This window comes from Macrosteles quadrilineatus, unplaced genomic scaffold, assembly GCF_028750875.1.
Source record: "Macrosteles quadrilineatus isolate MER2022 unplaced genomic scaffold, UCM_ALF_1.0 Scaffold_3__2_contigs__length_128488019, whole genome shotgun sequence".
NCBI lineage: Eukaryota > Metazoa > Arthropoda > Insecta > Hemiptera > Cicadellidae > Macrosteles > Macrosteles quadrilineatus.
The window spans coordinates 39,937,997-39,963,090 of NW_026542596.1; the positions used below are offsets into that span (position 1 = coordinate 39,937,997).

Sequence of the window (25,094 nt, forward strand, 5' to 3'; positions counted from 1 at the left end):
GGCAGAACTGGCTGATAAGATCATGGAGGTAGCTGACATTCCTTCAACACCTGGTATTTGTGAAGTCTCTTCAGGTAACACTTCTTTATTAAATGCAATAGAATCCCTCTCTAAACTAGTTCAAGCATTATCAGAAACCAGAGTACGAGATACACAGGTGAGACCTAGGGGTCGTTCCCAGTCTCGTGGTGGATCAGGAAACGAACCTAATCCCTCTAAGAACTGGTGCTGGTACCATAGAAAATTCAAAAACAATGCTACCAAATGTCTTTCTCCGTGCTCTTTTCAGGGAAACCTCAGCAACAATCCGTAGAGGCCGCAACGGATTGTTCAAATGCTGGCGGCCGTCTCTTTGTGATGGACAGAAATTCACGAACTAGGTTCCTTATCGACACCGGGTCTGATGTGTCGTGTTTTCCTAAACGCCTTATCAAATATAAACGTTTTCCTACTAGCTATTCACTAAGTGCTGCCAATAACAGTGAAATAAAGACTTATGGTACCATGCCTCTCACCCTTAATTTAGGCCTTAGACGTATTTTCCCTTGGAGTCTAGTGGTAGCGGATGTTTCAATACCTATATTAGGTTCAGACTTCCTTTCACACTATCACTTATTACCCGATTGCAAAATGAAATGTTTGGTTGACAAGAAAACGGGATTGAATGCCGAGGGAATAGTTTCTAACAACAATCAAACTAGTATTAAAGTTATATCTTTCTCTTCGCCATTGGCAGAAGTTTTTTCTGAATTCCCTGATATTATTCGTCCTCCAGGCTTACCTCGTGCTGTGAAACATAAAACAGTTCATCATATAAATGTTACACCTGGTCCTCCTGTTCACTGTCGACCACGTCGCTTACATCCTCAAAAATTGAAAGCTGCCCGGAAAGAATTTGAGGAGATGGTTAAGCTTGGTATTGCTCGACCCTCTGAAAGCCCCTGGTTCTCACCTTTGCACATGGTGCCTAAAGGTGAAAATGGATGGCGTCCTTGCGGTGATTACCGCGCTTTAAATGCTCGTACTGTTCCTGACAGATACCCTGTACCACATATTCAGGATTTCTCGTTCAATTTAGTAGGCTGTACGCATTTCTCTGCCATTGATTTGACCAAGGCTTACCACCAAATTCCCGTCCACGAAGATGACATCCAAAAAACAGCAATCACCACTCCATTTGGTTTGTTTGAATTTCCATTCATGACTTTTGGCTTACGCAACGCGGGTCAAACATTTCAAAGATTCATAGATGAAGTTATTCACGGCCTTGATTTTTGTTATGCATATATTGACGACATTTTAGTATTTTCCCAGTCTGAAGAAATACATAAAGAACACCTAAGAATGTTGTTTGAACGACTTTCTGACTATGGAGTAGTTGTAAATCCATCTAAATGTGTAATTGGTGTACCAGAAGTTAAATTTTTAGGTTACTTAGTCTCATCTGCTGGGACACGTCCACCTCAGGAGAGAGTCACTGCTCTACAAGACTACCAGTTACCTCAGACAATGCGTGGTCTTCGCAGATTCTTGGGAATTATGAACTTTTATCGTAGGTTTCTGCCAAAGGCCGCTGAATTTCAAGCACCTCTGCACTCCCTACTTAGTGACGCTGATTCAAAAGGTTCCCTCCCTGTGCCCTGGACTCCAGAGACAGAAGAAGCTTTCCAAGCATGCAAGGCTAGCTTATCATCAGCAACACTATTGTTTCATCCTAAACCTGATGCTCCTCTTGGTCTCTTTACAGACGCCTCTGGAGTAAGTGTAGGTGCTTGCCTCCAACAGTTTGTCGATGACTCTTGGCAACCACTAGGTTTTTTCTCCAAGAAACTATCATCCAAACAGTGCATCTGGCCTGCATACTACAGAGAACTCCTCGCTATTTATGAAGCTGTGCAGCATTTCCGTCATCTCTTGGAAACAACTTCTTTCACTATATTCACAGATCATAAACCACTTATTTATGCCTTTCAACAGCGCCGTGACAAGTTGCCTCCAGCTCAGTTACGCCAACTTTCATTTATCTCTGAGTTTTCGACAGACATAAAGCACATCAGTGGTTCACAAAATATAGTTGCTGATGCTTTGTCACGTGTTGAAGCCATTTCAACTGTTTTAGATCATGAATCCTTAGCCAAGTCACAAGAGTCAGACGAAGAACTTCAAAATCTCATTTCAGAAAGTACTACATCTCTTAGATTGGAGAAAGTTCCGATTCCTGGAACCCATTTGAGCCTTATCTGTGACACCTCAACAGGAACTCCTAGACCCTTTGTGCCATCGGAACTGCGACGTAGAGTTTTCGACCAGTTCCACAAGCTGAGTCATCCTGGAATACGTGCCACAACAAAACTTATCTGCGATCGTTTTGTCTGGCCTTCCATTCGTAAGGATTGCCACAAATGGACTCAATCTTGCCTCTCATGCCAAAGATCTAAGATAACTAGACATGTTTCTTCCCCTTGGTGATTTTCATACACCTACAGAACGTTTTTCTCATGTCCACATTGACCTAATTGGCCCACTTCCCTTATCAAAATCTTCTAGGTACTGTCTAACTATCATAGATAGATTTACTCGTTGGCCTGAAATTTGTCCTATTGATCAAATAACTGCCGAATCTGTTACTGGAGCGTTTGTCTCTACTTGGATAGCTCGATTTGGATGCCCACAAAAGTTGACATGTGATCGCGGATCCCAGTTCACATCGACTTTGTTTAAAGACCTAGCACGACAGTTGGGCATAAAGCTCCAGTTCACTACCAGCTGGCATCCACAAGCCAACGGTATGATTGAAAGACTCCACCGCCAGTTGAAAGCTGCTATAATGGCTCACAGCAAATCAGACTGGACCGAAGTACTGCCGTTTGTCCTTCTCGGAATAAGATCTGCCTTCAAGGAGGACATCACTGCTTCATCAGCTGAACTGGTGTACGGAGAACCACTGCGTCTTCCGGGAGAGTTTTTCGTAATACCTTCCCACGAGAGCAACGAGCCACAAGAATTGGTATCAGGGCTGCGTAAGCATATGAATCGACTAAGACCTACACCCGCATCACGCCACATTAAACCAGGGTCGTTTGTGTTCAAGAACCTCAATACTTGTGACTTTGTATTCCTCCGACAAGACAGCTTAAGAAAATCTTTACAGGCTCCATATTCTGGTCCTTACAAGGTCATATGCCGTGACGAAAAGACAATTACCATCATTGTAAGAGGCCAAGAAACTAAGGTATCTTTGGACAGGGTCAAGCCAGCCTATATTATTGCAGATGAAAGTCCTATTCCTGAGCCCACGAAACGTTTGGTGCCGACTGGACAAGCAGAGGAATCCTCAAAACTACCACCATCTTGTCAAACTCCATCTACGAATTCTTATACAACTCGTTCTGGAAGACAAATCCGACCACGGGTTACTTTTCAAAATGATGTATAGATTCCTTTTCTCCGTGGGGGGCTGGTGTAGCGTCAGCTGATGACGTTGTCATAGCAACGCATTAAGTTAGTCTGATCTTTGTTTTTCTACAGGAATGTACACACAATTTAACTCTTATTAAAATACTTTTCTATTACTTATTTGGTCATAATTTTATTCTATGTACACGAACAACCACGACCAAAATTTCGATGATAATATTGATTTCAATAGTTATGATTTGAATATACAACAAACTGCAAATAAAAGTATTATTTTTGAAGCTAAATTTTTGAAGAAATTAGGCCATGTAGCAGTCTAGGGGAAGTGGTAGGCCTATATGTCGCGGTAGACCTATATGTCGTGGTAGTACCACACTCTCAAAAAGTACAAATAAAATGTAAGTAAAACCAATTTTATTATGGTGTGGTTGACTTTTTCTTATATCTATACATGTCAAACAATTAAAAAATATATATTTTTCAATTTAAAATTTTTTTATTGTACGTTTTTATGAATTTTTTAGCTTTTTATTTTTTTTTTATATATTGATATATTATTTATATATATATATATATACACATAAAACATATATGCCTAAAATATATATTTTTAATTTATAATACATTACTAAACACATAAATAACAAAAAAAAAAGTTAACAGATTAAAAGTTTAAAATATTAAATAATGTTGTTTTATCATAGTTTGCTAATCTGCCCAGATTTAATTACGATCTGAGTAAGACTGCTATTAAAATTAAACCGACCACAAAGGGTTAAATAGTAACATTCACAGTTAATTGAACTTGATAAAAATTTTAACCTAGTCCTTAACTGTAAAATATTAATGAGTATTCTTGTTAACAGCTTTGACCCCATTGGCATAAAATATATTAAAGGAATAAATAGATATGCTGTTAATTTTTGTGTAGTATATTTAAATGAACTATTTTGCTGTGGGTTATTTCAATTGGGTTGTATTTGTATCCTATTTTTGGACATTTTCAACTCTTCTTGATGTTTTTATTTGTAAACGTGGCATGGAAAGAAGTCTACAGACTGTAAGGTGGGTTTATACTAAAGCAGTTTCATGGTTTTACTTCATCTTGTTGGTTGTTGCTAGTTTTTTCATCTTAATTTTATGTATGTTTATTCTGAGTCAAACGCTTATTTACAGAATGTTAATAAGGTTTGTGTTGGGTATTGCCTTAGTGAATATTTAAAATAATAATTTATCATACACCTTATTTAAAAGTAAGTTCTTATGTAAGTGTCCTATGTGTAGAGACCCTAGTTTTTTTCTCTACAAGAATTATAGGATTTATATTTTGTTTAGGCTACAGTAAGATAGTAGTTAGAACGGCCTACAGGGGTCTAAGCCAGGTCAACTAATCTATTAAGGGAACGTAAAGCAAAAACTTGTTGAGTAACCTCAAAAATCATATTTTTGGCTTAAAGGCATTATTAAAAATTTAACCCACTGATCAAAAGAAGATTTTCTAGAAAAGTAACATCTTTGCAAAGATTTAAATTACAATTCCATTAAAAAATCTAATTTTACCTAAGTTAAAAATGTTCAAGGGCAGTCCACAATATATCGAACAAAGTAGGCCTATCAGGAACCATCCCATTAGCTAAAAATGTTAAAATACTCCACTCCAGTTATCGAAACTGAAAACGAACTCACTCTGAAAACTAATGCTCTTGTGTGTATCATATGTTTACTATGAACTGCTGTTTTAGAATGCAATTAATACAAATTATTTGCATGTTTAAGTTTAAACAAAATCTTTTCTTCGTAAGAAATTCATTGATGGCCTGTGGGGCAAAGCCCGAGGGCTTTTATTACAGGAATTGGCAATTGGTGAAAGGGGGCGTCTACACAACAAATACTTACACCTTGTTTGTAAAAATCCGTCCATTAACGGAGGGGTAGTGTTTTGTAGAAATCGCCTTCACGTACAGTAGAGTCCCACGTATAGTAGAGTGCCTATATACAGTATAAGGATTTAGAGGTTATATTTATCAGGAGAATAAGAAACCATTTAAATTACAAAGAGTTAATTTTCCTATTATGTGAGGTTTATTTTGTAATTTTATATGATACCTTGATCAAGTGGCTGCAATTTGACATCGTGTTTGGCAAACAAATTTCACTTTTGAAAAATTAGGAGCGTTCAGTGTCAACGGAAACCAAACATTCTTCTATTCAAGGATATTCACCCGTTGTGGGTTTTTTCTTTCCCACACCAGCATTGACTAAACAATTTTGTTCCATTTTTAATCATATAGACAACATACTCAAAGGGATTTGAAATGTTTTCGCTGCTTCTAACTTACTGTACCACTTTCTACTCCTGTCATCACTTTTTTGCAATCAAAAGGGACTTGTATTTATGCTAAGGCAGTCGTGGTTCCTCACAACGAACACAGCGAACTAAAGAACTTACTTGTGCAAGCAAACACTTCCAACCAGACAATTACTGCTCTAACCTAACATCAAAGCTTTACTGTATTAAGCTATGTGGGATGTATAGTTTCCTGTTATAACAGGAATAAATCTATAAATTCACCTCTGTCCCTTTGAACTATAGAGAGTTCTGCCAAAAAAACTTCAAATTACTGTGTGTCCCAAATCAAATTTAAAATATCAAGAGATTCTCTAAAGACTAACCTTTTATTTTATGTCAATAAATCAATCCTGGAGGCAAATTATGTATACTTATATTTTAATTGACAAAAGTTTTGATTTATCAAATGTTTGAATTACCAAGTATACTGTAAGTCAATGTAAGTAGCATCAGGTAGCTCATAGACACTATAGCTGAGAGCACCTACCTACGGTTGACCAGACTTGGACCCAGATGGGTAGTCCAATTGCCAACTTATCGTATACAGAATATAATTAAATAACTTCTTGATTATTTTACCTTGTATGATCAACACGTTGTATACTTTTTTGGCACTATTAGGCTATACAAATATGGTAAAATACATTTTAAAACTCTTTTTGTAAATCTAAACTTAAGTGGAGATATTTACAAGACGATATGATAGTCATTGCATTGGTAGAGCATTAAATCTTTAGTGACATAACCCTAAACACACTGTTCACAGACAAATTAAGCTTGAAATCCTGATAAAATGTGTTACAATACTTACAATGGCAGTTGATCATCAGGAATAGTCAGAGACGGAAAGAATCTAAATTGCAACTTAACTTGCTTAAGTGAGGTGTTAGTTGGTTGCCTGAAGTTGGAAAAAGCTCCATTAGTTGAGGAAAAATCAAAATTGACTTAAATTATTCAAGCAATTTTCATTGTATTCAAGCAAGAATGCCATTTTGATTCCCTCAGCCTCCTGATGATGACCAGTGCAATATCTTTTTTATCAATATTACAGTATAAAAACGTTAACAGAATTAGAGCAGATGTATCAAATGATGTATTTTTATTATATTTGTGCCGTAGAACATTTTTCTTTCAATTAAAATTTCTTCAGGAGTTTCTTTGTATACTTTCAATATAAATTGTTATAAAACCCATTATTTTGATTCAGATTAACTATGAGTTTGTGTGATAAATGATCACACTTTATGTAGGTTTTTCATAACCTACAAATGGTCCTTAGCACCAGATTTACCGGTCTCACCAATTGTGCAACACTTTTAGGATATTTTCTGTTACTGCTACCACTATTTTTTTGCTTTCTCTTCATTCGCCACTATCTTAAACGTAATTAGGCTAATAGAAAATATTGTTCAACATACTTTTCAAAGATTTTTTAACTATCTCCAGGATTCCCAGAACCATTTATATTTTTTGTCGTTCGCTCGACGGACAGTTTTGGCAACAGCCAGTCTATATGGCAATTACCTTACCTTACCTCCTTGGCCCCTAAAACCTAAGAAGGTTTTTGGCCTCGTCAACAAGCTGTCTCCACTGCTGCCGGTCTGCCGCTGAGTCCAGGGAGGCACCCATTAGGTGTAGATCCCTCTGTACTCTTCTCTCCATCGCAACTTTGGTCTTCATAATGGTCGAGTGCCTTGTGGTTGTCCATTCGAGACCCTTTTAAGCCTTATCTTACTAATATTATAAATGTGAAAGTTTGTGTGTTTGTTTGTTTGTTTGAAGTTCAATCACGCATTAACTACTGGACGGATTGGGCTGAAATTTTGCATGATGATACCTCATATTCCCGATTAACATATAGGCATATTCTTATCTCAAAAACCCTTTCGGGCTCCGCCCCAGTGGCTCTGTAGTTCCCCATGTTAACCTTATGAGTATTCATATTTAAAGGGAATTAAAGAATTTAGTCAGCTGTTTCAACTAAAAAAGTTGGTTCTATGATATGGAAAGTATTAAAAAGTTATGAGATTTACCAACAGGGTGCAGCACTATTATTTTTTTGCATTTATTTATGAAAACAGCTTATTTGAACTAAGTAGCAACAAAAAACAGTGATTGGCAATGAGAACTAACTGTCAAAGTAGGATTGTTTACTGTTATGTTTATGTTTTTAATTGCATGAATAATTTGTGATGTTTTGCAAAGTTTTAATTATTTATTTTTCTCTATTGTTTAGGTGCAGTGGTAGAAAATTATGGCTATGGTAGATGTGTAATACTATAGTATAGCGTAAATTTTATTATAGTAAACAGTTTTGTTCAAATGTGTCCTACCCCATTGCAAAAGCTAAGTTAGAGTATAACACTGCAATAAACATTTTGCACTTATATGCCAACCCCGTACGAAGGACGGGTACTCAGCTAGTTATTCTATAAGGCAATTAATAATGAATAATAAATTTTCTGGTCCTAGCAAATAAATACAATTTATAAAGAAGGGTTTTGTGCAGTTAAAAGTTATTTTGTTTAACTTGAGATTGTGTGACCATAATGTTGCGGCTTGTGGCACCTAAGTTTGTTGGCTTTGTCCAAAAGGGCCTGATCTCACCTAACTGGTGGCAATTGAACAGAACTGGAGTAAAAAAAAAAACAAAAATAGTGGTAGATTAGTAATGGAAAATGTCCCACAATTAATTTACTTGGTTCATGAAGCAACCGAGACGGTTTCAAAACACTTTCAATAGGCCTAAACTATGTACCTCACAGTAACATAGATAAGATATATTCAATATACATTGCAATATACATTGCAAATGTTACAAGTTTTAATGTGTGGTGTTAATAACCAGACATGGCAATAAGCTTTTGCACAATTTTTGTATTCTTTTGTAATCAACCACAAATTTGCAAGATTTCACACAGTGTGCTTTAATGGCCTTTTGCATGAAATGTTATATAACATCCGCAACAAAGCTTGTGTTGTGATATGCCTTGACAGAATTTGTTTTTGAACTATTTTAGTTAAAAACTAGATAGCCTTATACTATTTTGTCAAAAATATATATTTACAGATGAAGTAATAATTAATTGACAGTTAAAATTTAAATCCATAAAAATAAATTATTTCATAAATTAGGGTTTATTAAATTTGGTAGCATTTTCTGTAGTGATAATTTTTTTATTACCGTTTCCTTTTTATATCTTAACCATCGATCATAAGTGTAAAAGTGATGTTTAGTTGTATACTTTTAAGCTTAAAAGTTTATTTAGAATGAAAGCTCTATAATTAATTGTCTAATTACTCATTTCTGTATCAGCATTAGTTCCTTCTCATTTGTGTGGGTGTGTAAATTATACTTCTATGATTTTATTAACTTTGTAAGTGGGTCTACTCTTATTGTATTTTTAAAATTTACAAAATCAAATAATTTATTTTATCAAATTATTTTACCACATACAGAGTGAAAAGTAAAAAAACTCTTTTTAACTTAAGATATAACACAGGGAAAAATAAAAAAAGTACGGGCATTGTGATTGGTGGTGGTTAAATATGTGTGTGTGCAATTTGTAACCAAAAGATCTCTTTGGGGGATTGTCCAAGAGGTGTCAGAAGGAATAACCTAATCCATATTTAATTCAGTCTGTGGTTGGTTAGACCTATTTTATATTTTATTCACTAAATTTTTATTTTTTATTTCACTTTCATAAATAAGCTCAGGCCTGGACAATAAACCCTTTGGCACTCTTATGTATTATTCTCACCAAGGAATGATTAAGATTCTTCATAAAGCCATTCTAAAGACCCGTGACTATTTAGTCATGTTCAGTCAAAATTGAGTTCAAAGTTCTATAGTTGAGATGGATGTACGGTTGTGTTGACTAAAGTGTAACGCCATGCATGATTGTTAGGAACGTTTTCCGGCAGGCATCTAGTGGACGGGGGGATGAGCCGGTGTAAGTCCCCGGTGACCCGGCATGAACGTGGCGGGTCCAACGATGCCGTCATGATCCGGCCGGACACTTCGTCCAATCACGGATCGGACGAGCCTCCCCCCAACGACCAAGATGTGGTGAGTTTATTGTTTTATGTATTTGGCTCTTTAGGTTACAAAGACGTAGCTAAGAGTATGGTTGAAGGGTCAACATTTAAAAATTGGAAGTTAGAGTAAAAAGATAGTTAAAAAGGTCCACTATTGAAAATCTTTTTGCTGCAATTATTTATGAGTAAGAAGTGATTTATTTTTGAAAAAAATTGTTTTTTACATTTTTTCTATTGTGTATTCTGATACTTAGAGAATAAGGTAAGTGTTTGAACAGTGAGAGGTTTGAACTAATCATAACAAATGTTTACACTGATCCTTCACAAATCAAATAAAAGGTTTTACTGTCCGAAACGCTTATTGTTCCTGTTACTATTTGAAAATGTTCTTGTTAGATTTTCAAATAGGTTAGTTTTTCTTTTTGCAATTTATATTTGAAAATAAAGAGAACCAATTCAACAAATTATTTATGTATTTTTTATTTATTTAACTAAATTGTTGCAAAAGTGTCAATTAGTTACAGTAGTCATTCTCTACAATGTTTGGAAATAATGCAACAACCACAAATATTAAATAACCGCTCCACATCAATTGAATGACGATGGAGACACTTAAAGATGAATGACGTACGACCACACTTAGACTAACAATGTGGCACAGTTGTAGTTGAATTGATGAGTCACACATTCAGCTCATAGTGTAGTAGACTGAAGAATGTTCAACTGTTGCTCATCATATTTTGATGTCTTAAAGTGATTATTTCTTCCTTATCTCAACGTGTCACCAATGAGTTCTTAAAAGTTTATTTAAAAGTTTTCATTGAAAATGACTAATGAAAAGAATTGAATTCAGTAAATCTTAATGTGTATTTTAATAATGTTAGGTGAAACTAAATTTGACTTCTTATTATGGTCCTTGCTCATTAAGTTAAGCTATGAATGGGTTTGAGAGGTTACGTTAGTACCTAGTGATGAAATTACTTTTTTACCTGCATATATTTGTTCTATTTTACAGAAAAGTGAAATAGTTGTTTGAATTAGTAAGCAAAATTGTACTTTTTTAACAAGAAAAATTTGAGGCTTGCTTCAATTTGAAAAAAAAAACACTGATTGGGAATTTGATTTTTTAAGCATACATAAAAAATATTCACCTATTGCAATGTCAACAAGTGGTGCTGACAGTATGTGACAACTAAACTCATGTACTTACTAAATTTTGGTTAGCATTTTTTTGTGACTGAACTGCATTATTGAAGCTGCATACGTGTGTATGTAATAAAAAATTGCATTGCCAACTTAACATTCAGCAAACAAAAACCATAATAATTACTTCATTGTTTAACTAAAACATTGATTACCTTTATTATAGATGTAAAAATTAACTCAATCTTCATACAGCCAATTTCCTGTTGATTACTATTAAACTTTGCCTAAATCTTGTTCTGTTCAGTTGCCATCTGTAGTGAGGAAAAGAAAATGTTGAAACATCAGCTGTTTAGCAATTAAAGTGAACAAAATGCCACCTTTTATTACAACTGTAGACAAAATTATATATAGGTACTGTGTAATTAACCTCGTAAAATGATCTGTAGGAATTCTACCTGCAGTCAGCCTCGTTCATTTCCAACGGCTCCAACGAGTTGACAGAGGACTACGATGGGGATGACAAGACGAGGGCAGCCATTGAACAGATTCACTGCAAGATCTCCAAGACCAAGGATCAGATCAGAGGAGAACAGACGGCCAGGGATGGTGAGGCTATAGAATATACTAAAATTTGCATGATATTAAAAATTGATATATGTGATCTTTGTAGGCTTTTGCTTTGATAAGAATCCACGGTATTATTTTTTTTTTTTTGTCAACTGTGCCATCAGTTGGAGATTGCTGCATACTTTGAGGAGGCTTCTACAGTGTCCTCTTACTATCGTTAGACATGCATAGGGAGCGAGCTGGTCTAGTGGTAGAGCGCAGGGCTTTGGTGCCCGGGGTCCTGGGTTCAAATCCCACCAATCACCAATGAATTTTATCTAAGTGATAATGCCACAACCCACTAGGACCTGCCTGAAGTAATACAGTTCCGGGCTAGAACTAATGTCCTAGGATGTGAAGGCTATCCACTTAGAGTACTTCTTTAAAGTACGGGCGTAACATAATCCCCATTTGACAACAGGACATGAGAAAGTAAATTAAAAAATATTATCCCATGTTGAACCATAGCACAAGTCAAAAGTCTATTCTGTTGTAATTTTATTTTATTTTTTTTATTATGATACAATTTTTTACAAAACTCTTGGCTTGTAAACTATAAGAAAATTGAATTAATTACTTACAAGAAGATATTATCCTATCTTTCTAAACTGGAAAACAGTAAAAGAAATAGTTTTGTCTGGCTTAAAATTTTTATATGTAACCATCAATTTTACTATTGACTAACATAACCAAACGATATCCAGTAAAATAGGCATGTAGTGCTATTGCTTTATGAGCAGCCAAAAAATATTATACCAGAATTGAAAGGAAGTTTTTTCTGCATGCAGCAATTACTTTGCTGTGTAGTTTGCCTTCAACAGTACGGAAATAAATAAACTCTTCAAGTTAGTTTCAAGTTCTACCTTATCCCTATTTAGCATTTCAGTGGTTTTTGGAGAATAGCTTAAACACACATTTAATACTTTTTCTTTGTTTTAAAGCAAGGTGAAGCACAATCAGGTCATATTTATAGATTCAAGTGCTGGATGCTTTGATTTATTTATCTTATCAGTCGTAAATTTGATTAGATAGTCTGAAAGTTCGAACATTGTCATCTTTCATGTGAACCTGGTAAGTCTGATCCTTGTATATATAGCATTGTAATTTCTATCTCCTGAATTTGTAAGCAAAACCATACTTGTTTGTAGATAATGTTGACGAGTATCTGAAGCTTGCCTCCAACGCGGGAAAAGAACAACTTCCTCGGATAAAAGCGGTGTTTGAGAAGAAGAATCAAAAGTCTGCTCAAACCATCTCACAGCTGCAAAAGAAACTTGAAAGCTACAGGTGTGTAAAAGAGAATGTTTTTTACTCGAAATTATGTATTTTACATTAAGGTTAAAACATAGAGCACAAAGGAGTTTAGGTTAGGATTTTTAGTAGCAGGCTTTTGCATTCAGGTAAGCCTGGTATTCTAGATTAATTTTTATTCAGTGAATTTTTAAGAAGAATTAGGCTATGCTTTTTTGTTCCTTTTATATGTGCAATATTGTTTGCTACATTTTTTTCTGACTAAGCTACTTCATTAAATTGTATATAGACTACATAATATTTTTTAAATCTTTAGTTTTTGTCACTATTTAATAACTGTTAAAGGTATTGTTATTTATTGTCAGTTATCAATTTGTGGTATTTTGAATCAAAATTCTTGCATTTGTGTTCAGTTGTTATGTGTCAGTTGTTTTCTTCCATCTGAAGGTTTTGCACCACTTTGAAAGTAAGAACGCTAAATATTTGTTTGGACCAAAGTCTACTGCTAATTCAACAGAATAGTAGTAAATAGTGATGTCGTAGAAAAATCTTTTCCATGAGGCTGTTGCAGCAATGTATTTTTTATTAATACAATCTGTACAGTACACCCGTACTAAGTTATAAATTCTTATTGCCACTGGTTTTTGAGCATCTGAGTATTTCCATGTGAGCTGAAAGTACACATCAAATTAATCTGAGCTGCTGTACAAAAGATTGGAGCCAGTACAGCTGTCTTATCAACCCAGTAAGGTAAATTAGACATTTCAATACAATTTACTTATTCAATACAAACACAATGACCAAGGGTATTTTAAGCCCAAGCCAAAGCTGTAGACATGCAAAGAGGAGTCCCCAAGACCCCAAGGATCAGTAATTCGCCCAGTCCTCTTCCTCCTTCTCACAAATGACCTACCGGTACCTAGTTGGATTGAGGAAGATGGACACACCACTATGTACGCAGATGACACGGTTCTCACATTTGCAGACAGAACAATGGAAAATCTGGAAGAGAAATACATCACACAACTCCAGAGAACAAAGCAATACTGTGCCTCCAATGACCTAATTCTAAACTAAAGCAAAACCGTTCAAATAACTTTCACCACCAATCGCAACAACACAGACATTACAATACTGGGACTACAATCACAAAATACCACAAAATACCTAGGCATCATAATTGACTCTAAGCTATAATGGAAACCCCACATAGACCAGCTCTGCAAATAGGTATGTTTTAGTCTCTATGTCATACGTAGGATCAAGCAAGCTTGCAGCCCAGAAGTAGCCAAAGTTGCGCTCTATTTGAGTCCCACCTCAGATATGGCAAATGCGACTTGTGGGGGAACATGAAAAGGCAACCTGGAAAGAGTACTCCTAAAGCAAAAAAGAGCAATTTAGATGCCTGGCCGACCTAAACTACAGAGAAAGTTGCCAAGAAGCTTTACAGAACCTTAAAATCCTCACATCAGTTTCACTCCACATAAGAGAAGTCATTATCCACACCACTACAACAGCGCAGCCAAGACACAGAGACATACACTAGCACAACACACGACATGCCGCAAATTTTTCCCTCCCACAACCACCTGAGTCTGTACGAGCAGAAACCATCCTACAAAGGTGCTCTCTACTTTAACAACCTACCAGAGCACCTTAAGAGAGAACAACCCAGTCTGTTCAAGAAGCACCTGACAACATGGCTTATGGACCGGCCGCTCTACTCAGAGGATGAATTCCTAAACAATAAGCTACTATAAAAATTTTAAAAAGTTGTAAAAAAGTGGTAGTGTAATTGCAAATTATTGTAATAATTGTACCTGACGCATGAATGTTCTCTAAGAATTTTTCAATAAAGAATTTGTCTATTGTCTATTAGCACTAAGCTACATAAAATGCTTATAAAGGCTTATAAAAGGCTTGTCCGTAGCATTACTTAATAACTTAAGTGTCTTTTTAATGCATCTTGTTGAGTCAGCTATTTATTGGTTTTCTCTTCCTAAACAGTAACAAAGCTTGAGCCAACAAACATGTAAAATTGAAACATAAAATAGTTGAGCAGAGAAAAACAGTAACAAATTGATTTAAATAATAATAATAATACCAAAACTTTTATGTGAATACATTTATAAGCCTTCATAGTTAATCTTAAACTGATCCCTAACATAAAAAAAATTGCAAATATAACTGTAAAAAAAATTGACTATTTTAAGTTTGGGTAGGGACCCTGCAACCTAAAATAGCCTGTAAAAGCTCCGAATGTTAATGATTATGAATGATAAAAATAAACTTCCACCCCTAAATGCTAAGCCAAAGAGCAAAGACGAGGATTACAATGATTTCTTTGTAAAAAATATAGGATTTTATTCAGAACATATGAAGAAGCATTATGGATATTTAGTAAAAAGGGAGGCTGCATCGCTACAGGATAATAACTTTGTTTTTTCCTCACCTTCTCAGATTATTCCAACGCAGCCTGATTTTACTTTAAGAAAACTGCAAAAATCAGCAGAGACAAGAGAAACGCAACCTGACTGTTTTTTAGACAATCGAGTCAGGATGTAAACTCCAAACTCATCCTGCTGCACCAAAATACACAGGAAGTCTCAAATAAAATAAATAGACTACAGCACCTTTTAGAAGAAACCAAACCTGACATAGTAATTCTGACAGAACATGGACTGAAACCTGAGACAATAAGTAGCACCGTCATAGCTACTGGATTCTGCCTCAAGGCTAACTATAGTAGAATAGAACACAGAAAAAGAGGTGTTTGCATTCTTGTAAAAGAAAGCCTTGAGAGCAGCACAGTAGCCATAGATGTTTCCAAGTACTGTAAAGAACTGTTATTTGAAGCAGCTCTTATAAAAATAAAATTCAAGAACTCAAATCTGTTTGTACTGGGAACCTACAGACCCCCAAACGGAGACCTTGAGGAATCATTAAACACCTTTACAGAACTAATTGAGGAAACAAAAATTGAAAATTCCCCTCTTATCATCATGGGAGATATTAACGTTGATTTGTGTAACCCAAACAGGAAACACATTATCTTAAATGAAACTCTTGCTATGCACAACATCCAGAGACTACAGCTTCCACCTACGAGAATAACAAATCTAACACAAACCTCCATTGACTGGATATGTACAAATATGGACACAAACCAACTCACTCCAGAAATCATCAATGCAGGACTTTCGGATCATACTGCTCAACTCTGTACTGTAAACTTCAACTCACACATCAACTCAAGTTATCCTGCCCAAATTGGACGCTGCCTAAAAAATAAAAACCTGCAAGACCTCAAGTATCTTCTCATTCAAGAAAACTGGCTTAGTGTTACCTCAATAAACAATGCCGAAGAAGCTTTTAAAACTTTTAGTAACATAGTGAGAGTAGCTATGGATGCAGCCTGCCCCCAAAAGAAGATAAAAATACAAAGAAAACATAAACTAAAATTCTCCATGGACCCAGAAGCAGTGAGACTTAAAGCCGAATTTCTTAAAGCTCTAAGAAAGTTTGAGGTGACGGGAAATCCAGATGACAGAAGGGTTTCTATTGAAAATAAAAAGAACTATGACCTGTACTTGAAAACGATGCGGAAAAAGGTTAACTCTGACCAGTTGATGAAAGCTGAAAATAAATCTAAAGCTATCTGGGAAACAATAAACACAGTGTGGTCCAAAAAGGAAACATCCCTAAATGAAATAACCCTTCAAGTAGATGGCCAACTCATAAGTAATGTGACCCATGTTGCAGAGCATTTGAATACATTTTTTACACAAGTAGGAGAAAAAACAGTAGAGAAACAAAAACACCTAAAGACCACAGCTCAAACTCCTGACGTAACTCAAACAGGTCCACTGTTTTCCTCCTTTCAAAGCACAGACGAGAAGGAAGTTAAAATGATTATAAACAAACTTAAAGCAAAAAACTCGTCTGGAATTGATGAAATCTCGTCAAAAATACTCAAGCATTGCTGCAATGAACTAGCACTACCATTGGCTGATTTGATAAATAAGTCCCTAAAACAAGGCATCTTTCCTTCACTACTTAAAATAACTAAAGTATACCCGAAATTTAAAAAAGGTAGCACATTAGAAGCAAGCAACTACAGACCAATTTCCCTCGTTTCCACCTTCTCCAAAATATACGAAAAAGTTGTTTTAAAAAGACTTTTAGACCACTGCACAAATCACAACCTACTAAACAACCTTCAACATGGATTTACAAAAGGGAAATCCACAACAACAGCAATAATTCAGATGGTTGAGTCCCTGATTGACAGCCTAGATGAAGGAAATCTAACAACAGGAATCTTTCTTGATTTCAGTAAGGCATTTGACTGCCTTGACCACCAGCTAATCATTAAAAAGCTGGATTCCCTGGGGGTATCAGGGATAGTAAGAGAATGGTTTCAAAGCTACCTTACAGACAGGAGTCAGTTTGTAGAACTAAGGCACAGAGATAACAGCCTAATAAGAAAAACAAGATCAAATTTTCAACCAATAAATCGAGGAGTTCCCCAAGGTTCAGTTATGGGTCCGGTACTGTTTATTCTTTTTACCAACGATTTGCCGCAACAAATAGGAGACGCCTGCCTTACTCTTATGTATGCTGATGACACAACCTTAGTGTTTAATAAACCACTAGCTGAAAATCTAGAAGTAAAATCCTATGTGTCACTCAGTATGGCCTACCAATACTGCTATAACAATGATCTCGCAGTAAACACGTCTAAAACAACTCAAATAGCTTTTGGCCGTAAATCTCAAGAAGTGCCACGACTCCCAGATGTAGAAGTGGAAGATGAAGCTAAGTTTTTGGGCATCACACTCGACAAGAATTTAACCTGGACCCCTCATGTGGACAATATATGTAAAAAATTAAGTTCAACCATCTATGCTCTTAAACATATAAAAAATGCAACAGATGACATGACAACAAAAGTAGCATACTTTGCACTTTTCGAGTCGCATATGAGATATGGACTTGTAGCATGGGGTGGAACCTCTGCCACTAACATGCAAAGAGTTCTCAGAAAACAAAAAAAGGCAGTCAGAATAACTGCAGGACTCCACAGACTCGACAGCTGCAGGGAAGCATTCAGGTCACTCAAAGTACTTACCCTTGTAGCACTCTACATCCAGGAAGTTGTGTTATTTGCAGTAAGAAATAACCCTACAAGGCGTGGCGAAATGCACCAACACAACCTGAGAAACACCATGCAGTACAACCTTCCACAACATCGCACGGCACAGTTTGAAAAGAAACCTTCATATGCAGGAATGAAAATCTACAACAGGCTACCTCCAGATCTAAGAAGCAAGTCAGAAGATGACCTCAAACCAGCTTTGCATCAATGGCTCATTAATCGACCTTTCTATTCCTTAGAAGAATACCATCAACAGGTCTTTGACTAAACAACACCTCAACCAAACATTTAGAAAAAATTGTAAATTGACGCTACTACTATTCTTAATGAATGTGTAAATAAAGATTATTTGTCTATTGTCTATTGATTTGGGCTTTGAAGGATTATTGCAGACATGGTCCGTCATATAAGTAAAAAACATGTTTTCGCACCATTTTGGGATCTGCAATCTTATCCCATCCTCAGGTGAGAAAGTACCAGCACCTAAAAAATATCAGTATTAGTAAACAATTAACAAACTCAACTCAAGTTAGAAAATCACACAGAATAATTACACAGAAAACTGTAACACAGGAAATTTGATCTTGCTTGAGCCACCAACTTGTAACGTGTCCATTTAGTTTGTACCCACCTTCATTCTAACCTATTTTGTTGTTTAAGGTTTGGTTTTGTTTTTTGCATCTTGTTCTGACTACTTTTAAAAGTTTTCTATGAGGTTACCCTGTGTGATTTTCCTGTTTAGTAATCTTGTTATTTTTAGGTACTTTATAACCTGAAGACGGGATCAGATCCCAGATCCCAAAATGTCGGGAAAACTTCCTTTTTTACAAATTGTTATGGGAAATGTCCTCAATAATCACTCAAACACCATAAACCGACCATTACCAAAAATCAACTTCTAACAAAGAATTAATGTTTTGTTTGTAGCATTAAGGATGTAACATGAAGTACAAGGGCCTAGGACTGTCTCAAAAACTACCTTGCCACCATATTGGACCTGAAGAAAACCCTTTCTCCCTTAGGTGAAAATGCTGACAGTGACAGTGAATATTATTCTTATGTTTTGTGTCTCTTGTGCCACTTGTACCAGTTTGGACTCTTTCCCATTCAGGTACGCCTGCTGTCCTCGCAAAAATCCTGTTTGTAGTATTAGTTATTTGTAAGGCGTTAGCTGATCATTGGTTTCTATTCTGTCTGCAGTAAGAAGTTACGAGAGCTTGAACAACATGGGGCTCACGGACACCACCATCACCGGCAGCCTCGAGAAATGTTACGAGACATGGGACAGGGCCTCAAGTGAGTGTTGCAAGCGTATATATAAAAAAACAATATGAATTTAACAATAGAACGACCATTTTTCCATTCTCTGGCTGATCCTATTGAGAAGCTAGATGTGTCATGGTTGTTAGAAGACTAAGAATTAGTTGTTAATTTGCTAGAGCGAAGGCTTTTGTTCCAGGTTAAAATCCTACCAAACCACTAATTGACCATGTTATTACTAGATCCACCTTCACCTATGACACATTAGTTGTCAAACTGTCCCCCTCCCTGATACATTAGATACATGTATTGATACATGATAATTAGACCAATTCGTATATACCAAGGAAAAAATGTGGTTCGGATTCCACTATAAACTGTAGGTCCCTTAGTTGCCATTAGCTGTTTGGGCTATTAATTAACAGCTGTGTCTAAGGAATGTCGGCCTTAGTCACTAACAAGACTACAAGATCGCGCCACTCATCCTACACTCATCTCCATTCATACTTGGCTTAAAATACCTACATTGTATGGTCGCCATTTTCATAAGAAAGTATAAAAGTACATGGTTCATCAAGTCTTAAAACTATATAAAACTGCCAAAGTTTGGTATGACAAAATTATTTCCACAGACAACTTAGTAGACCTTTACATGTAGGGAGAGATTACTATTGGTCAATAGAGAAAGCTCTAGTCTATACTGTTAGATTCAGTTTTGGCCTGGTTAGGTCTTAACAAACAGTTTATACATTTCAGACATGTCGGCGGAAATATACGGGATGGAATCTCTGGGTTTTCTGGGTGAGTTAGTGATTTTTTTTTTCTTTAGGCTAACTGTTCTAGCAGCTGACAGCAAGAACAATTAACTATGATAATATTCTTAGTGGCAGGAGTAAAGCAAAATAAACATTATTCTAATACAGTACCGGCCTAGTTAAAACAACAATTTTTCAGTCAGTGCAGCATTTTTTATCATTAACAAGGAAAATCAAACATTGCTTATCTTCAGCTTGTTAATGCTTAGTAAGTCCAGATAAAATGAGCATGTAGCCTAGTATCTATGCTAATGTTTTTGTAACTGCTTTTGGATCAAATGTTCTGCCGTCTTCGTTGGGCAAGCTGTGTTGTGTTGCACTGCTATAAAATACATCGTAATGATACAATTTCTCTCAAGGGTATTTATTATTTTACATTTACATTAGGTGCATTTTTACAGTTTTAAAGTAAAGGTTTTGCCTTGAAATACTTTAAACATCACATGGCTGGTGCTCAATCACTGGTGGACTGGTAATTAAGAATTATGTCTAATTTAAGACGGCAAAAGCCTTCCTAGTTTCAGAGTTCATGTTTGCCCTTAGGGTTTACCCCAGAGTAGTGATGCGCGATTGCGAGATGTTACAATCGAAACGTTTCGATTGTTTGAACCTCTCGAGACGTTTCAATTATATTTTTGCTTAGCGAGAGGTTCTTACCGAGAGGTTTTATCGAGATGTTCGTGACGATTGTTTTGTTTCAGCACGGCTTCTCTTCTCTCGTATCTCGCATTCGTCTAGAGAACCGAGAGGCGAGAAGTCCTTACCGAGAGTCTTTTTAACGGGTTGTTCATGGTAATTGTTTTGTTAAGTGCGGCATCGTCATTTATTATCATATAATTTCTATTGTATCTGCTGGGGATTGACCCCAAATAAGAGGTATATCTTACTTCAAAACCAAGGAAAGTTTGTGGATATATTACTTACTTTATCTTCGGAATAGTGACTTAATACCACTCAATAAAAACTATTGACAAGACGATATATTTTACAAACGAAATGTTTGTATTTAAATCAAAATGTTTATAACGAGACAGAAGGTTTTTTTTTCAATTTTCTATTTCTGTTGCCATGATGGAGTGTCGTAAGCGCTTATTCATATGTCAGCAGTATATATATATGTTGTGCATAATAGTCTACTATACTATATAAGAATCTAGAAAAAGAACTAGCAACCTCGTAACAACTCTCATGAAATGTAGACAGATGCGAATAGACGTTTAGGCTTAACGAATGCAACATTCGGGAGAAACATTTTGATTGTACAAACCTCTTGCTAAGCAATCGAAACAATTGATAAGCGGAACATCTCGAGAAGGAACATTTCAATTGTTCAAACATCTCGCAATTGTGCATCACTACCCCAGAGGATGTTAGAACTCCAGTCCAGCCTACATTTATAAAGCTAAATTCAACTCTTAAATGCAACTTAGCTGTATTTTAAATGCTGTGTTGACCAACTAACTGAAATTTAAAACAATACTTCATGTCACTGCCTACGTTTCAGTCCCATGTTAATAAATCTATCCTAATATCTATCCTAAGTTGCCTGAAATCATTTCAGTAGGCCCATATTTTCTCATGAAAAGTTGCCAAACTGAAATTACAGTAGAACTCTTAATCATCCTAATCGATTTGGACCTTACCTTATTTGGATGATTAAAAATTAAAATGGTTGGATTTGTACCAAAATTTATACTATTTTATAGAAAATAGCGTCTAGCCGAGCTTTTACTATCGCAATCGCAAAACATGTCTGTGAAGATTTGGCGGAGTTTTTATTCGGGAAAGTTCGGAAGCCGAGGGTGCATTCGGCAGCCAATGTGAGTGCTCGTACGGAGGAAGCATGTGTAAAGACGGGGTGTGTTAGTCGGAGGGTAGCTCGCTATGTGAAGACATGTACTTCTGTTGACTTCGTGTGTATGACATCCCGAGCGCAGTGTACGAGTGCCATATACAAGTAACATCGGGTGGTGTTGTATGTTCTACGAGACTGAATAACAATTTCTACTTAAGTGTCTTAAAAGGAGTGTAGGTGTGCCGAGGTGTGCAATGAATGACCCTTGCTCAATCTCAATACTTAACGGGACCTGCTTCTCAAATTCGAGCCACTGTATATAGTGCCGAGAAATATTTAGACTCAGTGCCGATCGAAGTACGACAATCTCTGTTGACCAACCAATAATCGAGGACAAACATAACTTGATGACCCCAACCGGCGTCGCTTTGAATTGCGTCTACAGGGTGGAGACCGTCGTCAGGATATACTGCTGAATCAACATGACAATGAGGTACCTAAGATCACCACGTACTCAGGCCAGATTAAATTTTATTTTATTTACTTGTATGAATATCAATAACTTACCATCATAATTAAAATTTGTAAACAATCATAACTAAATTTAACAATTAGTTCATTTTTGAATTGTTTGATTTCTAATTTATTTGAATAAATATCCGTTATTGTTCATAATTCCATGTTTTTATTTTTCCTGTTTACCGTACGGCATTAGACTCTGAGATATAAATTACAAAATCTAAAATGACTTAGCTTAGTGGAATATAACTAATTAAAGGTAACTTTTAATTGGTTTTGATTGAAGATTGACAGAACTGAATTGACAGACTGTAGCAATTTTAAACTCGTTGACCAAACACTATTAAATAAATGAGACACGAGTCGCAACTGTCCTATGTCAGTGTCGTCCGCTTCTATTATGTGAACTGTTGCTTTACCTTCTACTGGTGCCATATATTGTTTCTCAATTTGTGTTTGGTAAACTGGAATCAAATTTTATTATACGGTTGTGATTGTGCTTTTGTCATCTTTCCTTACAACGGAAAGGTCCAGATAAAAACGGTTGTCGGCTCAGATGCGGTTATTACAGGTAGCAACAATCTATTGGTATCACTATAGCAAAAAACAGTTTTCTTCTGTTATGCCGATCACACCAGGCTAGGTTAGGTTAAGTAACCCATTGGTACATTTTGGGTGGCATTTTAATTGAAATAAATTATTTTTCAATGTAAAATAACCTAACCTAACCTGGTGTGGTGGATGTAACGAAGAGAACCCCAAAAACTAAGTTTCCACAATATTTTTGTATCTGGAACTGATTTGGTCCACAAGTGAGATTGTGCTTAATTTTAACAAGATCATACCAAACTTAAGCGGGAAAATGTAAAAAAAACTTAACAGAGAACTGTAGTATGCATATACGATTCAAAACAAAATATGACAAATCTAAAAAGAAAATAACCAAAAAATGTTTTTAAAAAATGGTTTGTAATCGTGTGAACAATATAAGGGGAATTAAAAAAAGCACAAATAGATTGAAAATCCGTGATGTTCAAAAGGGAAAAAAAATTGATTGGCTTTCAGATGTGACTGCCATGAAACTAGCTCATTAGTATTATTTAACGTTCCTAATCAGGAGATAGGAGTTTCATTGAAGTTTTCAACTTGGCCAAGATTTTGTACTGGCAGTCGCGTGTCTAACCTTATAATGACTATATCTGTTAATCTATTTAGGTCAGTGATGTCGAAACCCAGAGAATTCGCTCATCTGATAAGGAACAAGTTTGGAAGTGCAGACAACATCAACTCTATGTCGAGTAAGTATTTAATTTTGCTTTTGAATTTAGAGAAAATAAACAGTTTCCTTGTAAAAATAGATTAATATATAGTTTACTTGGTGGTATTGTTTAATTCAACTGATTGTGAACCCCCAGAAGTCAGCTTTAATTGTTGAATTTAGTCGTTTTAACTGAAAAGAAACTCATAAAATCAGTTTAACTGTTGATTAAAATTCTGATAAGCTACCAAACTATACAAAATGTTTTGACCTTTTAAACTACCAAAGCTGTAGCATATTTTAAATCTGGATTTTATTCAAAATTAAACATGCTGTATCTTTACTATGTTCCATTCTATAGTTTAATCCCGTTTAGTTGTAGTATTGCTTTGAATTCATATGCGGCTCAAGATTGTTCAAGTGTGTGTGTGGGGGAGCAAGCTGGTCTAGTGGTTAGAGCGCTGGACTTCAGTGCCTGAGGTCCCGGGTTCAAATCCTGCCAAATCACCAATGGATTTTATCCATGTTATAATACTGCAACCCCTAGGTCTAGCCTGAAGTAATGTGAAAAACAATCCCGAGCTCATGTCTAGCGTCATAAGGACAAAAAAAAAAAAAAAAAAAGGTTTCTTAAGTGTATAGTTTTTACATTTGGTTTGCTTTTGCTTTAGATCTTTCTGGTAAAATATGGAAATTATGTTCTCTGCAACATTTTTGCTACATTTAATGTTAAAATGACAATTTGTTTGTACATATGGTTTAGTTATTTTAGTTGATGTTACTGTCTAGTATTTCAATTGTATATAATAAATTGACTCTTTGTATGTTGGTGAAAACTTACTTACTCTTTATTTTAACACATCTTTAACTCACTAGTAGTCCCATTAACCTTTGGTAGAATTTTCAAAGTATTTTCTGTACAATACTAACTAATGCATTTCTTATTTCATAAGGGTTCGAAGCTGCAGAAACAAATCGAGGATAACGTTTGTATGAATTTTTTGTAACATAACCTCTTTTGATAAAAAAACTATTTCCCTTCTAGTCTATCACAATCTTGATGAAAAGTTCAAATCTTGTCCCAAGAAAACAATATACGAGATTTTTCTAATGAAGAGTCTGAAAATGAGTGTTTTTTCAAACTTGTAAGCATTATTTGACTTAAAAATGAACTTAAGATGTTCATATTCCTATTACTTTTGTATACCCTCTCTTTAATTTGTTTTGTCACTTCCTAAGATCTGTCTTTTTTCACAGTCTTTAATGGAATATTCTATTGAAGAATAAGCTATAAAATGAAAGACGTTTTATTTTTCAGGAAAATGCGTTTAAGGTTTTCACTAATTTAATTAATAATGAATGGGCACTAGCCTGTCACTTTTCTAAGAAAATAGTTTGCAGTTGCTAATTTACATATATTTTGACACCTCAAACGTTAAAATCCGTCAAGCCGCTATCGACTTATGACTGTGAAAAGAAAA

The 25,094-nt window shown here is 35.6% G+C and overlaps 1 protein-coding gene across 10 annotated transcripts in view; it reads left to right on the top strand.

The window, feature by feature from the left end:
* LOC128990818 (transmembrane and coiled-coil domains protein 2) overlaps nt 1–25,094 on the top strand; it is a 49,824-nt gene that overhangs the window by 11,467 nt on the left and 13,263 nt on the right. For 7 of the 10 annotated variants that reach the window (XM_054413408.1, XM_054413417.1, XM_054413414.1 and 4 more), the window contains exons 3-8: nt 9,692–9,836; nt 11,398–11,557; nt 12,706–12,844; nt 19,167–19,262; nt 19,983–20,027; nt 23,571–23,653. In XM_054413408.1, the coding sequence (XP_054269383.1) occupies nt 9,692–9,836; nt 11,398–11,557; nt 12,706–12,844; nt 19,167–19,262; nt 19,983–20,027; nt 23,571–23,653 (668 nt within the window). Of the gene's footprint in view, nt 1–9,675; nt 9,837–11,397; nt 11,558–12,705; nt 12,845–19,166; nt 19,263–19,982; nt 20,028–23,570; nt 23,654–25,094 lie in introns of all 10 variants that reach the window. The other 3 variants (XM_054413416.1, XM_054413418.1, XM_054413419.1) reach the window with 2 other exon arrangements.